This window comes from Prionailurus viverrinus, chromosome D4 (assembly GCF_022837055.1).
Source record: "Prionailurus viverrinus isolate Anna chromosome D4, UM_Priviv_1.0, whole genome shotgun sequence".
Classification (NCBI taxonomy): Eukaryota; Metazoa; Chordata; class Mammalia; order Carnivora; family Felidae; genus Prionailurus; species Prionailurus viverrinus.
The window spans coordinates 22,379,680-22,394,334 of record NC_062573.1 but is presented as its reverse complement, the minus strand read 5'-3'; the positions used below and the strand labels follow the sequence as shown (position 1 = coordinate 22,394,334).

The 14,655-nt window shown below is 35.8% G+C and overlaps 1 protein-coding gene across 3 annotated transcripts in view; it reads left to right on the top strand.

The window, feature by feature from the left end:
• SMC2 (structural maintenance of chromosomes 2) overlaps positions 1 to 14,655 on the top strand; it is a 66,546-nt gene that overhangs the window by 32,611 nt on the left and 19,280 nt on the right. For all 3 annotated transcript variants that reach the window (XM_047830514.1, XM_047830513.1, XM_047830515.1), the window contains exons 16-19: positions 3,422 to 3,557; positions 6,101 to 6,225; positions 10,470 to 10,663; positions 11,630 to 11,773. In XM_047830514.1, the coding sequence (XP_047686470.1) occupies positions 3,422 to 3,557; positions 6,101 to 6,225; positions 10,470 to 10,663; positions 11,630 to 11,773 (599 nt within the window). The remainder of the gene's footprint in view (positions 1 to 3,421; positions 3,558 to 6,100; positions 6,226 to 10,469; positions 10,664 to 11,629; positions 11,774 to 14,655) is intronic.

Below are 14,655 nucleotides of genomic sequence, written 5' to 3'. Positions count from 1 at the left end.
CATGGGTGTTTGTAATCTCATCTATTGCACTCTTCATCACTGATTGGTTCTTTTTATCTCTGTATTAAGGGTCTCACTGATGTCTTCCACTTTTTTCTCAAGTGCAATATCTTTATGATTATTACTTTAAGTTTTCTATCAGTCATGTTACTTGTATGTGTTTTGTTTGGATCTCTGGCTGTGGCATTGTCATGTTCTTTCATTTAGGATAAATTCCTATGTCTTCTCATTTTGTCTAAGTATCTGTTTCCATGTGTTAGGAAAGTCAGTTACATCTTCTGTTCTTAATGGTAATGGCGATGGAGAAGAGTTCCCTGGAGTATAGCATCCCCTGTTCTCCAGGTTTGGAGTTTCTGGGAGTATCTACAGTGTGTCCTGTGTATGTTCTGCTGTTGTGTACTGGCCTCTTTATCCTTCAGGCCAGTGGTCTACAGCAGCTCTTTTTGCCTGTCATGGGCAGTGTTTGGTCTCTGGCCTGAATGTGAAGCATTTTATTAACTAGGTATGCTCTAGTCTCCTTGTGAAATGAGACCTATTGCCAGTGGAGTCGACGCTGCCTAAAATCATAGGTTTGGAGGGGCACCTGGGTGGCTCGGTTGGTTGGGCGACCGACTTTGGCTCAGGTCATGATCTCAGTTCTTGAGTTTGAGCCCCGTGTCGGGCTCTGTGCTGACAGCTCAGAACTTGGAGCCTACTTCAGATTGTGTCTTCCCTCTCTCTACCCCTCCCCTGCTGAAGCTCTGTGTCTGTCTCTCAATAATAAATAAACATTAAAAAAAAATTTTAAACTCCTATGTCTGGAGATATGTGTTGGCAAGGGTTGGACTGGTCTTTTGGGGGTAGGAGCCTACAGTGATGGGACTTGAGGCAAGCATGACTGGGAAGGGTGCATCTACCTGAGCATGGGAGATGGAACTTGGTATAAGCATGTTAGGTAGCAAGTGTCTGTGCTGTATTGGTTTCCACAGATGGCCCAGTGTTTATGCTGAGGAGCAGGGAGGGAAATGGCGCCTGCTAGTTCTTTGTCCTAAAGGGATCTCTGTGAATGCTGCCTCTCTGGGACAAGCTTCCAGATGAGCTCACAGCTTCCCCACCATGTGCCCCAGATGCACTTCAGAAAGCAGTTACCATACTGTTTGTAGCAGGCTGTTTGCCCCACTGTGTCTCCAAAGAGGGGCTCCAGTACCCTTGGGGCTTTCCCATAGCCAAGCATGCTGACCTTTAGAACTCCAGGTTTTAATCCCCACTGGTTGCCACAACTCACAAAATTTGGTCCCTCTTTCTTTTGAAGCCAATTGCTACAGGGATTTGTATTCTCTGCATGGCCTCCCCTATGTGCTCGTGCGTCTCTGTGACTGCAGCTCCCACCCCACCACAGTGGCCACAATCTGTTTCTCTCCCAAACTGTGTCTCTACACTTCCTGCCTTCTTTGATGTGGTCTCTTCTTTGCCTTTCCTTGTGGAGTTTCTTCTGCAGTTCAGGTCAATTTCTGGGGTATTTCAGGTGATTTGATTTGATTCAGGGGCCGAGGTGAGCCTAGGGTCTTCCTACTCTGCTTCCATCTTCCCCACAAATCTTAAAGGTAGGTTTTATATCATTTTGTCCTCAAAATTCTGTGTGGTAAATAGGATGGGGGTTTTTGTTGTTTTGTTTTTAAAATAGGAAAGTGTGGGTTTGGGATGACTTAATCCAGAGTTCTATTCCTAATTTAAGGATTGGGTTTTCTTTTGAATACCTACTGTGTCACAGCTACTTAATAATACTGAGAAGTTATAAAGTGTCATAGCCCTCAAGGAGCTCACAGCTTAGTAATCAATAGTATTGCTTTCTTCTGTTCTTCTCATGTAGTCTGTTCCTGTTTTGTTTTTATTTTGTTTTTCTTGCATTTTGCCCTATTAGGATATTCTAGCCACTAGGAAATTTTTTTATTCAGTACATTTTTACTTTGCCCACTTCATCAGGAAACACTAACTTCTAATTTTTGTATGTCACTTCTCCTTTCAAAAGTAAAAGAAAAAACTAAATCTACCCTTGAGAATAAGATAATGATCATATTCTTCTTATGTTTGTCACATGGAATTTGCAGATCTATGTTGAGTGGTCGAGTAATAACAGACTGAATAGTACTTAGTACCAGGCAACACTGTAAGACTGTGCTGTCCAGTACAGTAGCCATACATGGCTGTTTACATTTAAATAAGATAAATAAAAATAATAACCTCGATTGTACTAGTCACATTTCAAGGACTCAGTGACCATTAATAGTTAATGGGTAACTGGGCAGTGCAGATAGAGGACATTTTTATCCTTTAATGAAGATCTATTCTCAGTGCTTTTTCATCCTTATAGCAACTATATGGGGAGTATATTACTGTCATCTCCAGTATGCAGTGAAATAACTTGCTGGTAAGTGGCAAAGCCCAGGATTTGAATTCAAGTAGTCTGTTTTTACAGTTTGTGCCTTTAACCAAACCAAGAGACTGAATAATGCCTGTTAAGATACTAAGTGACATAATTTCTTTCTAGGCCAAGAAAACAATAGCCAACAAAGAATACAATAAGAGGATTAGTATCTGCAATTGGAGGATAAAGAGAGATCAAATATTAAGTATCTAAAATAGGAGAAACTTTAGATTTCATTGATTTGGATGTTCTTGAAGTTCCTACTTAGGAATGGCAAATATGCAACTCTTTATCATATTAACAAATAACAAAGTGCTCATAATAGCATTGCTAATTGACTTTTGTATTCTCCCATCAAACCTAGAGTATTCTTGCCAATGTAACCTAGTATTGTCAGACATTCACAGTTGTTTGTAAAGTGAAACCAATTTAGCTGCTTCCTCTGCTATATCAAAGTTCAGGCCAGGTTATGATGTGGTGGTAAATAGCCCCCAAATCCCAATGGTTTACAAGTTCATTCAATAATTATGCTTCTTTACCTGTAGATCAGTTATTTCTGTTCAGTGTTATTCTTATTGTGGGACCCATACTGAAGGAAAAATAGCCCTTACTGTGAACATGCTTTTCTCATGGGAGAGAGGACACAAATGATGAATTAGGTGCTGCCTTTTAAGCTTACTTTCAAAAAAGGCACATTTTTCATTTCATTGGCCAGAGCCAATCACGTGGCTAAGCTGATACTATTGGAGAGATTAGTGGCCCTGGGAGGGGTGGGCCTAGAAGGCAGGGGCAGTGATTATTTGAATGAATAATCCATCACATCTTCTTAGAAGTATTTCTTATCAAGTATGTATGTCCTGAGATTCCAATGATGCATTGAAATCGGTATCTTCATAAGCTCACTATAAAAGATTTGCTGTTGAATCTTTTCAAGTATAATTCTCAGAAATTTTTTTATTGTTTACTAAATATGTGGTAACTTAATGACTAAGGTCTGTTTCAATTTGCTTCAATCAGGTGCTCGATCCCAGGCAGCTTCTATTTTAACCAAGTTTCAAGAACTCAAAGGTGTTCAAGATGAGCTGAGAATTAAGGAGAATGAGCTACAGGCTCTAGATGAGGACTTAGCAGGTCTTAAAAACACAGCTGAAAAGTAAGACTTTGTTGAATTAAGTTGTATTTTTAAGTTTCTTTTTGGTCAAAGATTTGCATGGTAGAAGATGAAAGAATTTTAGCTAAAGAAATACAACTTCTGACTTTTATCAGTTAGCTTTTTCTGATAAGAATGTCATTGTTATAAGAAATTAGGGAAAGCTAATTAAAAGGAAGAAAAAACATCAGCCAAATATTTTTCTTTCCCTGTTGAGATACACTGTTAACATTCTACTGGGATTGGTGGGGAAATCCATACTCTGGATGTTGATACCAGAGGGTACTGGAGTCTTTGATTTGAAATGATACACAATGTAGCATTGATCAGATACCAACAGTAAGTTTAGTAGCATCGTGGCTATCCTATAGATTATTAAAGATCACTGAGCTGCCTACTGAGGCATGTAAGAAAGTCACTGTTAAAGTGTTTCCTTACTGTGTTTCTTTTGTAGGGGTATGGGTATGCATATGTATGTGTACCTTTCAATACTACTTCTGTTTGTGTATGATACAGGTACATTTTTTTTTTTTTTAATTGGCGTCATGCTACCTCATGTATCTTTTCATCACTTAACGTCAGTGCCAAGTACTCTTGTAGGAGCTGGGAATACAGCAGCAAACCAAACATAAATCTCTTCCTTCTTCTTGCTTTCAAAGTTAAATTGGTAAAACATGTTAGGTAACACTGAGTTCTAAGAGGAAAAATGCCACAAACCTACAGTCTCCAAAGATGACAAATGGGAACTGAGTTAAAATTAAAATCAGACATTTTATTCAGAATTCACAATACTGAACAAAGGTTAAAAATCATATATAAATAAACTTCAAAATATATATGGTTTTGTAAATTTTAAACATTCATCTTCTGAAATTATCAAAACTTAGAATGTTGCCAAGACTTTTTTGGAATATTATATGTATAGAAGAGATGCTCATAATTAGTCAAAGTGGTCATTCCAACATAGATATTATATCAAAATGTCCACTCTCAAACATATACATACAAAGCCTGCTTTTACCTTCTTTAACATAAATTACCAAAAAGTGAATATCTGTGGAAACTTTGGCAAGGCAGTGAGTTTGCAGCTGGCATTTGGCTTGGTGCTGTTACCTTTATTCAGTAGTATTGGATCATTTATTTTGCAGAGTTGTCTTGTGGACTGATAGTGGCATTGAGGTCAAGGAAAGGAAATAGATTTTTAAAACTATGAGAGTGGGGGCGCCTGGGTGGCGCAGTCGGTTAAGCGTCCGACTTCAGCCAGGTCACGATCTCACGGTCCGTGAGTTCGAGCCCCGCGTCAGGCTCTGGGCTGATGGCTCAGAGCCTGGAGCCTGTTTCCGATTCTGTGTCTCCTTCTCTCTCTGCCCCTCCCCCGTTCATGCTCTGTCTCTCTCTGTCCCAAAAATAAATAAACGTTGAAAAAAAAAAAATTTAAAAAAAAAAAAAAAAAAAAAAAAAAACTATGAGAGTGGAAGTATCAACTAAAGCCATTCTTTCACAGACCATATCAGGAAAATAGCTTTTATCTTTTTTTTTTTCAAGTTTCTATACTCCCCATTTTTAAATGAATTGAAAAATGGCTTTAAAATTACAGTTTTAATTGCTGTCAAGCATTCTCAGCCAAGAATACTCAAGGGAGTATTTATGTTTTATAAGTTGCTTCCTTTTTCCTCAGACCTCATGAATTTCTAGTGTCAAGCTGCCTTGTGAATTTATTACAACTTGATATTTCACTGCGGCTGAATTAGCTAAATACCTGCCAAAGAAAATATTAAGCAGCTAGAAAAGGGCTAGATTACAGGGTTTGCAAGAAGAGCACAATGTAATGTTTAGTTCAGTACTAGGTCTTTTTAAACTATCAGTCTCATTACAGAATGTTGGGGGGAACTTTTTATTAGTATTTGAAAATGGGAATTGATAACCAGATTTTTGAAATTTTGTGTGATTGTTGCATATTAATGTATTCTTGTGGGAAGCTGTTGTGGAGTTTGGAGTTTTTCTTCTTGGTAAGGCTCAGTAGAAGAGACCATTTTTAAGGAAACCTATTTATTTAAAGGTTATATTTAGTGCTTTCTAAAATTCCTATTTCTGTAAATAGTTGTCAGCCTTGGCCGTTTAGAGTCATTTACCTTCGGTGATCAAATCAGACTTGAATTTGATTCCTCAAAAACTGAGTCTTCAAAACTATTCTTGTAATCAGTGGCATCTTAACATTGTTTATATTGAGGGGCACCTGGGTGGCTCAGTAGGTTGAGCAACCGACTTCAGCTCAGGTCATGATCGCATGGTTTGTGAGTTCGAGCCCCACGTCAGGCTCTGCTGACAGCTCAGAGTCTGGAGCCTGCTTCGGATTCAGTGTCTCCCTCTCTCTCTGCCCCTCCCCACTCATGCTCTGTCTTTCTCTGTCTCAGAAATAAATACACATAAAAAAAATTGTTTATATTGTATGTGAGTTTATTTTAGGTAAGAGCCTATTGTTTAAATGCATGTCTCAAATATCAGAAAAGTTGTGGTCATTTATTGTAAACTTCTCTTTTTCTAAGGTATCGCCAACTAAAACAGCAGTGGGAGATGAAAACTGAGGAGGCAGATTTATTACAAACCAAGCTCCAGCAAAGCTCCTATCACAAGCAACAAGAAGAATTAGATGCCCTTAAAAAAACCATTGGTAAGATAAAAACATTCTGTGCTTCCTCTGTTTATACTGATAACCTTACTTTAGATATTTAGATCTCATCTTTATTATATATTTATTTGAATTAGTTACCTTAAATATTTTAGTTATTAGATACTATTATTATATTGCCAAGTTCTGCCCATTTGGAGCAGTATACATTTCCACCAGTGGCATATGAAAGTTGTCAGTTCTCTAAATCCTTTCTTTTCTAGAAAGTCTTTAAAATATCTCCAATGTGATTGTTAGAAAGAGGTAGCACATTACTGTTTTCACCTGCAGATATTGCAGGGGAAGCCTAGAATCTATTTGATCTGTTCCTCAGACCTTTTGATTTCTACTTCTGTGAATATTCTACTTCTTTCAACCATTTTTCCTATTGACTTGCTTATGGTTTGTTTCTATTGTTCTCATACTTAAGAGTTACGATTTCTTATAGATTATCTGCATTATGAATATCTTTGGGTTTATGTGCTTGTCTTTTAATTTTGTTCATAGTATTTTTGTTAAACAGAAACTTTTAATGTTTAATTCAATTTATAGCTGCTTCTACAGAACCTTCATTTTAAGAACTTGTCTTACACTTTTAATTAGAATTTAATTGTATATGGTAGTTTTAGTTTTTCTCATTCCATAGGACAATATCCACCTACCTATTACCCACTAATATTTTCTTTCCTTTTTATAAAATTTAAAAAATTTACCCATTTTGTTTACCCCCTATCTCTGGCAACCACCAATCTGTTCTCTGTACTAAGATTTTTTTAATTGGTTAAGATTCCACATGTAAGTGATATTATATGGTATTTATCTTTCTCTTTTTTTCATTTAGTATAATGGCTTTGAGTTCCATCCATGTTTTTGCAAATGGCAAGATCTCATTCTTTTTTTATAGCTGAGTAATATTCCATTATATATACACACACATTTTCTTTACCCATTATCCATGAGTAGATGCTTACCTAAGTTGTTTCCATATCTTGGCTATTGTAAATAATGCTGCAGTGAACATTGTGGTGTGTATATATTTTTGAGTTACTGTTTTTGTTTTCTTCAAATACCCAGGAGTAGAACTTTTACATCATATCTATTTTTATTTTTTTGTGGAACCTCCATACTGTTTAACATAGTTGCTGCAGTAATTTGCATTCCTCCCAACAGTGCATGAGGGATTCCCTTTTCTCCACATCATCTCTGACACTTGTTATTTCTTGTTTTTTTTGATAATAGCCCTTCTAACGTGTATCTATCTTATTGTAATTTTGATTTGCATTTCCCTGATGCTTAGTGATGTTGAGCATCTTTCCATGTACCAGGTGACTATGTATCTGCTGTAGAAAAGGGTCTATTCAGATACTCTACCCGTTTTTTAATCAGACTGTTTGGCTTTTTCTTTTGAGTTGTAGGAGTTTCTTACATATTTTGGGTGTTAACCTCTCATCGATATGATTTGCAAATATTTTCTCCCATTAATTATGTTGTCTTTTCAATTTGTTGCTCTACAGAAACTTTTTAGTTTGATAATTGTCCCAGTTATTTTTGCTTTTGTTGTGTTTGCTTTTGGTGTGAAGTCCAAAAAAAATCACTATTAAGACCAGTGTCAAGGAGTTTATCACTTATGTTTTCTTCTAGGAGTTTTATGGTTTCAGGACTTACATTCAGGTCTTTAACCTATTGAGTTAATGTGGCTGTCCAGTTTTCTAAGCACCATTAATTGAAGAAACTGTTCCTTCTTCATTGTATGTTCTTGGCTCCTTTGACCATTCATGCATGGGTTTATGACAATTTATTTCTGGGCTCTGTTTTGTTCCATTGATTGGTGTGTCTTTTTTTTTTTATAATTTTTTTTTAATTTACATCCAAATTAGTTAGCATATAGTGCAACAATGATTTCAGGAGTAGATTCCTTAATGCCCCTACCCATCTAGCCCATCCCCCCTCCCACAACCCCTCCTGGTGTGTCTATTTTTAATGCCAATTCCATACTGTTTTGATTACTATAGCTTTGTAATATAATTTAAAATAAGGAGTGTGATGCCTCTGCCTTTGTTATTCTTAAGATGGCTTTGGCTATTCCATACAGATTTTAGGATTCGTTTGTTTCTGAAAAAATGCCATTAGAATTTTGATACGGATTTTTAACAGATCTGTAGATTGCTTTGGATAGTATGGACATGTTAACAGTATTCTTCCAGTCCATGAGCACTGAATATCTTTCCATTTATTTGTGTCTTTTTCAGTTTGTTTTATCAATAAGTGCATTATAGCTTTATGTGTACAGTTCTTTCTACCTTCTTGGTTAAATTTATTCCTAGGTATTTTATTCTTTTTGATGTAATTATAAGTAGGATTATTTTCTTACTTTCTCTGATAGTTATTATTGTATAGAAATGCAGCAGATTTTTTTTACATTGATTTCATATCCTGCAACTTTACAGAATTTGTCTATTCTAACAGTTTTTTAGTGGAATCTTTAGGGTTTTCTATATATAATAGATCATCTAGAGAAAGTTTTACTCCTTTCAAATTTGGCTGCCTTTCTCTTTTTTTTTTTTTTTTTTTCTCTTTTTGCCACATTGCTCTAAGTAGGACTTAAGGACTATGTTGAATAAAAATGGAGTCAGTCTTGACTTGTTTCTGATCTTAGAGGAAAAATTTTCAGCTTCTCACTGTAGATAGGGTATGATGTTAGCTGTGGGCTTCAGTTTTATCATAAATGGATGTTGAAATTGGTCTAAGCTTTTTCTGCACCTATTGAGAACATGCTTTTTATCCTTCATTTGGTTAATGTGGTGTAGCCCATTGGTTGCAGATGTTAAACCAGCCTTGCATCTTTGAAATAAATCCCATTTGATCATGGTGTGTCATCCTTTTAATGTATTCTTTAATTCAGCTTGCTGATATCTGTTGAAGATTTTTGTGTTTGTGTTCATCAGGGATATTAGGCAGTAACTTATTTCCTCTGGTGTCCTCTGGTTTTGGTATCAGGGTAATGCTGGCCTTAATAGAATGAGTTTAGAAGTGTGCCCTCTTCTGTGCTTTGAGAGACTGTGAATTCACCAGTGAAGCCATCTGGTCCTGGACTTTTGTTTGTTAAACAGAGATTTTTGATTACTGATTCCATCTCCTTGTTAATAATTGGTCTGTTCAGATTTTCTGTTTCTCATGATTGTCTTCGTAGGTTGTATATTTCTGGGTATTATTGTTTCTTCTAGGTTGTCCAATTTGTTGGCATATAATTGTTTATAATACTCTCTTGGGATCCTCTGTTTCTGTGGTAGCAGTTGTCGTGTCTCCCTTGTTTTTCTGATTTTACTTGATTCCTCTCTTGTTCTTAGGCTGGCATGAGGTGTATCAATTCTTTCTGAGAAGTAGCTTTCACTTTCATTAATCTTTTCCATTATCTTTTAGTCTCTTTAATTTTACTTTTGCTCTGATCTTTATTTCCTTCCTTCTACTAACCTTGAGCTTTGTTTTTTGCTTTTTAGTTCCTTTATGTGTCAGGTTTTTTGAGATTTTTCTCCTTCCTTGATGGAGGCAGCACTATAAACTTCACTCTTAGAACTGCATTTGCTGCATCCCATTAAGTTTTGGTATGGTGTATTTCCATGTTAATTTGTTTTAAGGTACTTTTTAAATTTTTTCTTTGATTTTTATTTGCAGTGATATTGTGCACTGAAAAGTAGCATAGGATATTATGTAGTTAATGGTCTCCAGGGTTGTATTTGTATCTGCATTCTAACACAGTGTATGGCAATTGTGACACTAATCTACTCATTTTATCTTGCTTTTTTTTCCTGTACAAATTAGAGCTAAATAGGCAAAGAATACAATGCAAGTTTGTTTATGAAATTAAGCTTTTTGTGCACTAAAGTAAAGGAGAAATACCATAGTTATACTCTTGTTCTGGCTTAGGAAGCATATTACAAGTATATTAAAAGGTGGTCTGTGATCTTTTTAGTAAGTTAAAGACAAAATTTGTTACTCAGTTTCATAGGCTGGGAAATAATTTCCTCATAGTCTTTAGATAATTCAAGTGTGGTTCTTAGGCAGGGTTTATGTTTCAACGTAGCATTTCTGGAATAAGGTTGGAACAGTTTTTTTAAATTTTAGCCTAAATTCTTTAGATCATGTCTTCTATTAAAAGGTGAATTCATAAGGCACTCATAAACCATTGCCTATAACTGCTAATAGTTCAAGGACCTCATTTAGCTACATTTGCCTGCTTTATGATGCAGAGGAAAGTGAGGAGACTTTAAAAAACACCAAAGAAATTCAGAAAAAAGCAGAAGAAAAATATGAAGTATTGGAGAATAAAATGAAAAATGCAGAAGCTGAAAGAGAGAGAGAACTGAAGGATGCTCAGAAAAAACTGGATTTTGCCAAAACAAAAGCAGATGCTTCTAGCAAGAAAATGAAAGAAAAACAACAGGTAATACCTTTCTTGAAATGGAACCAATCTTTAACATCAGTATAGAGCTGAAGGTGGTAGAGCATCTTGGGTTAGCCTCACTCATCAGTGTTCATCACAAAATCTAAAAGCACAGTATGCTTCTTTAGGAAATAATTATGCGTCGTATGAGTCAAATTAAAACATTCCTCTCTGAAAACCCTGTAATGGAGTGTCATAATGGTAAGGATAGGTTGCATTGTCTTTCTAATTTTAGAGAAAGAGCAAAATTGCCTTTTGGTAAATGCTGCACTTAAGAGTAGACCAAAGCTTATGTCATGCGGTGGAGGTATGTCCTATCAGCTCCAAGTGTTGACATTTCTATTTGGTGATCATCTATGAATGGATCCTGTGAAAGATTGATATATGACAAAGCATGTTATAGTTACAAAGTACCATTCAGTTGTAGACTGGTGATACCTGATTTTATCTTTTGATAGTGCCACAGATGGAATTTGAACCTAGCCTTTTCTGCCTCCAAAGGCTTTGTTCTACATCACTTTTCTATATGATTCTATTTAAATCTGCTTTTCTTCATATTCTGTCACTAAATAGCTGCACAAAGTATTTTCTAACAAACTAAAGGCTATAGAGGGAAAGAAGAAAATTGAGCAGCTGGGTTTTTTTGACATTTAAAAAAGGCTTTTCCTTTGCTAATTTATCTGTTACGTAGAATTCTAGATTGTTTTTCCCTGTAGGAATAACAAAATAAACAGTTTATGCCCAGTTCTTTGAACCTGTAAAAACTGTACATACATTTGTAATGTTTAACTAAAGGAAAATAAATTTCCTTTCTCCTCCCTTCTTCTGGAGAAGCAGCTTACATGTGTTTTGGTAGTTGAATAAGCTGTGGGTGTTACTTGCATGGGAATCTTAATAATTTTGTTGACATGTATCTATTTTTCAGTAGTTAATAGTCTGTTGAATGTCTGAATAACATTCTTTTAGGAAGTTGAAGCTATCACTCTGGAGCTGGAAGAGCTCAAGAGAGAGCATGCATCCTATAAACAACAGCTTGAAGCTGTAAATGAAGCTATCAAATCCTATGAAGGTCAGATTGAAGTAATGGCAGCTGAGGTGGCTAAAAATAAGGTACTTACCGTGCTGGAGAAATTACAAATGTTAATCCACTTATGAAATGTTGGCTTGAAGATGTTTGACTTTAGAAGTCTTGATCTCTTCATTCTTTACTTATTGAGAGAGAGAAGGAGCATGAGTGGGGGAGGGGCAGAGAGTGAGAATCTCAAGCAGAGTCCGATGTGGGGCTCAAATTCACAAACCCTGAGATCATGACCTGAGCCGAAATGAAGAGTCGGACGCTTAACCGACTGAACCACCCAGGTGCCCCTCTTCATTCTTGTCTTGATGAGAGGCAAAGATGATTCCTGATCCAGAAAGAGTCCTGAAATAATATTACTAATTGTTTTAATCTGGGTCTACTCAGAAGACGAAAACTACACAGTAATTTGAACAGGCAGAGTTTAAATAAAAAATTTAACTACAGTAGGAGTTTGGAATGATAAGGGATGATCACTAAAGAATAAAGAGAATTCTAAATTATATAGGAACAGCCCTTACAGGGAATAGCCATACCACCCTTAGGGCTGAGGGAGTGCACCCATGGAAGGAACAAATTGGAAAAGAGCCATAGCAACTATAGGCTGAAAACCAGATCTAGTTGAAGATGTAACTGTGGCCCCCTGGTTGTGAAGTTTGCTGGAGTGCCATGGGTAGTTATCCATAGGGAAGTGCCACGTGGGATGTAGGGGAAATTAGCCCATGTGAACATGTTGCAAAGCCCTGTTCCCTTCTCCCCATCTGTTGGATGCCAGGGAAGCCATGTAGGTTGCTGGCCCTTGCACATGACAAACTTGCCTTTGAGAAAAGCACACCAGAACTGGGAAGTAAAGCCTCTTCTTTCTACAGTTTCCTTACAGCATCCTTTACTGTTGAGGCTGACTATAGTTGCAGCTGGTTGGGGAGAAATGTTCTATCAGAAGCAGGGAAGTGAAGGATGGATTTAGGACTGAGGGTATTTCAAATGTTATGAAGACATTCTGTCACCTGCAAATTCATACTGTGGTATATCTTTCTTAGAGATTGTCCCTAATGAATATTGGAAATTCTCTTGCCCCTTTCTTTGATTTTGTCTTTGAATTGCTTTGTTTCATATTGAGGTATAATTGATCTATATTAATTTCAAGTATACAACATAATGATTTGTTATTTGTATATGTTGCAAAAAGACCAACCCATAAATCTAGTTAATCCCTCACCACACAGTTACAAATATTTTTTGTGATGTGAACTTTTAAGATCTACTGTCTCAGCAACTTTTAAATATACAGTACCACTGACTACACTCATCATGTTTTTTAAGTTTTGTTTCATGTTGCTAATTGATACCGTTTGTAACTAACATTGATTTTTATGTTAACTGAATGTAATAGCTTTCAACAGGGTAGTTCCATTCAGTTTTCAGTGTGGTATTTTTGTCTTCTTTGTGTCCTCTACATGCTTTTATGTTTTCCTTTAATATGATTGTTGTAATTGTTGTAGCCTATGGTGTTTTTGGAAAGTAGGTCTTTCCTCTTGATTCTCTTCATGGATAAATTAAAGTTTTTTGTTTTTAACCCATTATTTATCAAATCAATAGAACAGTTTTTAACTACTTTTTTTGAAGTTAAGATCAAAATGCTTTTCAGCTTTGTGTTCTGTGTTACTGATTAAATTTTTTAGTTTCTGTTCAGTTTTTATTTTGCCTCCAAAGTAAATTTTAGTTTTTAAAAATATTTTTAGTTCCCTTCTGATTTGTTGTCTTAATCTCATTTTTCCCGTGCATATTTTTGCTGTCTTTCATGGACATCATGTTGTAGAATTTTAAAAGTTAGATATGTTTTTAAAGATAATTGTGAAAATAAATAAGCTACTCCTTTCCTGATCTAAATAAAGTCCAAACATGTACATACTTCCATTTCTCTTTATGGAGAAGTATAAAATAGATCACTTGGTTGTTAAAGGTTGTTTTTTTGGGCTCTGCATTCTAAATTGTTTCCTTTGCAGATAAGAATATCAAAGGAAACTCCCAGGGAACTAAGAAAAGAAACTACCTACTAATTAGACAAACAAAACTAAAATTTCATTTCTGTTCAATCTTAAGTAACAGATTTCCTATCATTGTAAAAAAAAGGTTAAAACAGTGAAAATTGCATTGCAGTTTTTAACCTATAGGCATGAGACAGTCTTCTTCATAAACACTTTTTTTTTTTTTAAAGATACAGTGTTAGTTAATAAACTTATATTTCCCTTTGGTTAATATCTTAAGCAGAGTATTTTTCAGTTTCTCTTCACAGGTTTCAAAAAGCTAAAATATCTTCAGGTTTTTATATGAATGTCATGTTTTATTTTCTTTCCTCAAAAGACCTCTGATGACACAGATTAAACATTATAGGGAAATTAAGGCACTTTGAGTACCGTAACCATAACATCAGGTATTCTTTGTTGCTCATCTTGTTTCCTAATGAGCATGCTAAAAACATTCCTAAATTTTTCCTTGTGGTTTGCATCATGAAGATCCATTCTTCCTCAGAAACTTAAAGCAGGTTGTCCTACTTTGGTTTTCCCCCTACCTAAATATGGATTGAACTAGGTTTTTTTGGTTTAGATATTTGTGTGAGTTCTTTCAAGATTTGGGTGAAGCAATAGGATTTGCAGGGCAGGTTGGTGATAGACTGAATTGCAGTTACAATGACCACTTCTGACATTGAGTAGCTCCAACCTTGGGAGGTAGGGGGATATTCAAAGTCAAAGCAAGAAAGTTTTTCTTTGTGCCACAAATCTATTTATTGAAAAAAGTTTCTTGTATTTTTCTGTTTTGACCCTTGTGCTAGAACCAAACATTATGACCTTTTCTGTTGCACGGATAAATATGGCTTATATCTACAAAGGGAAGAGCAGAAAACCCGGCCTACATC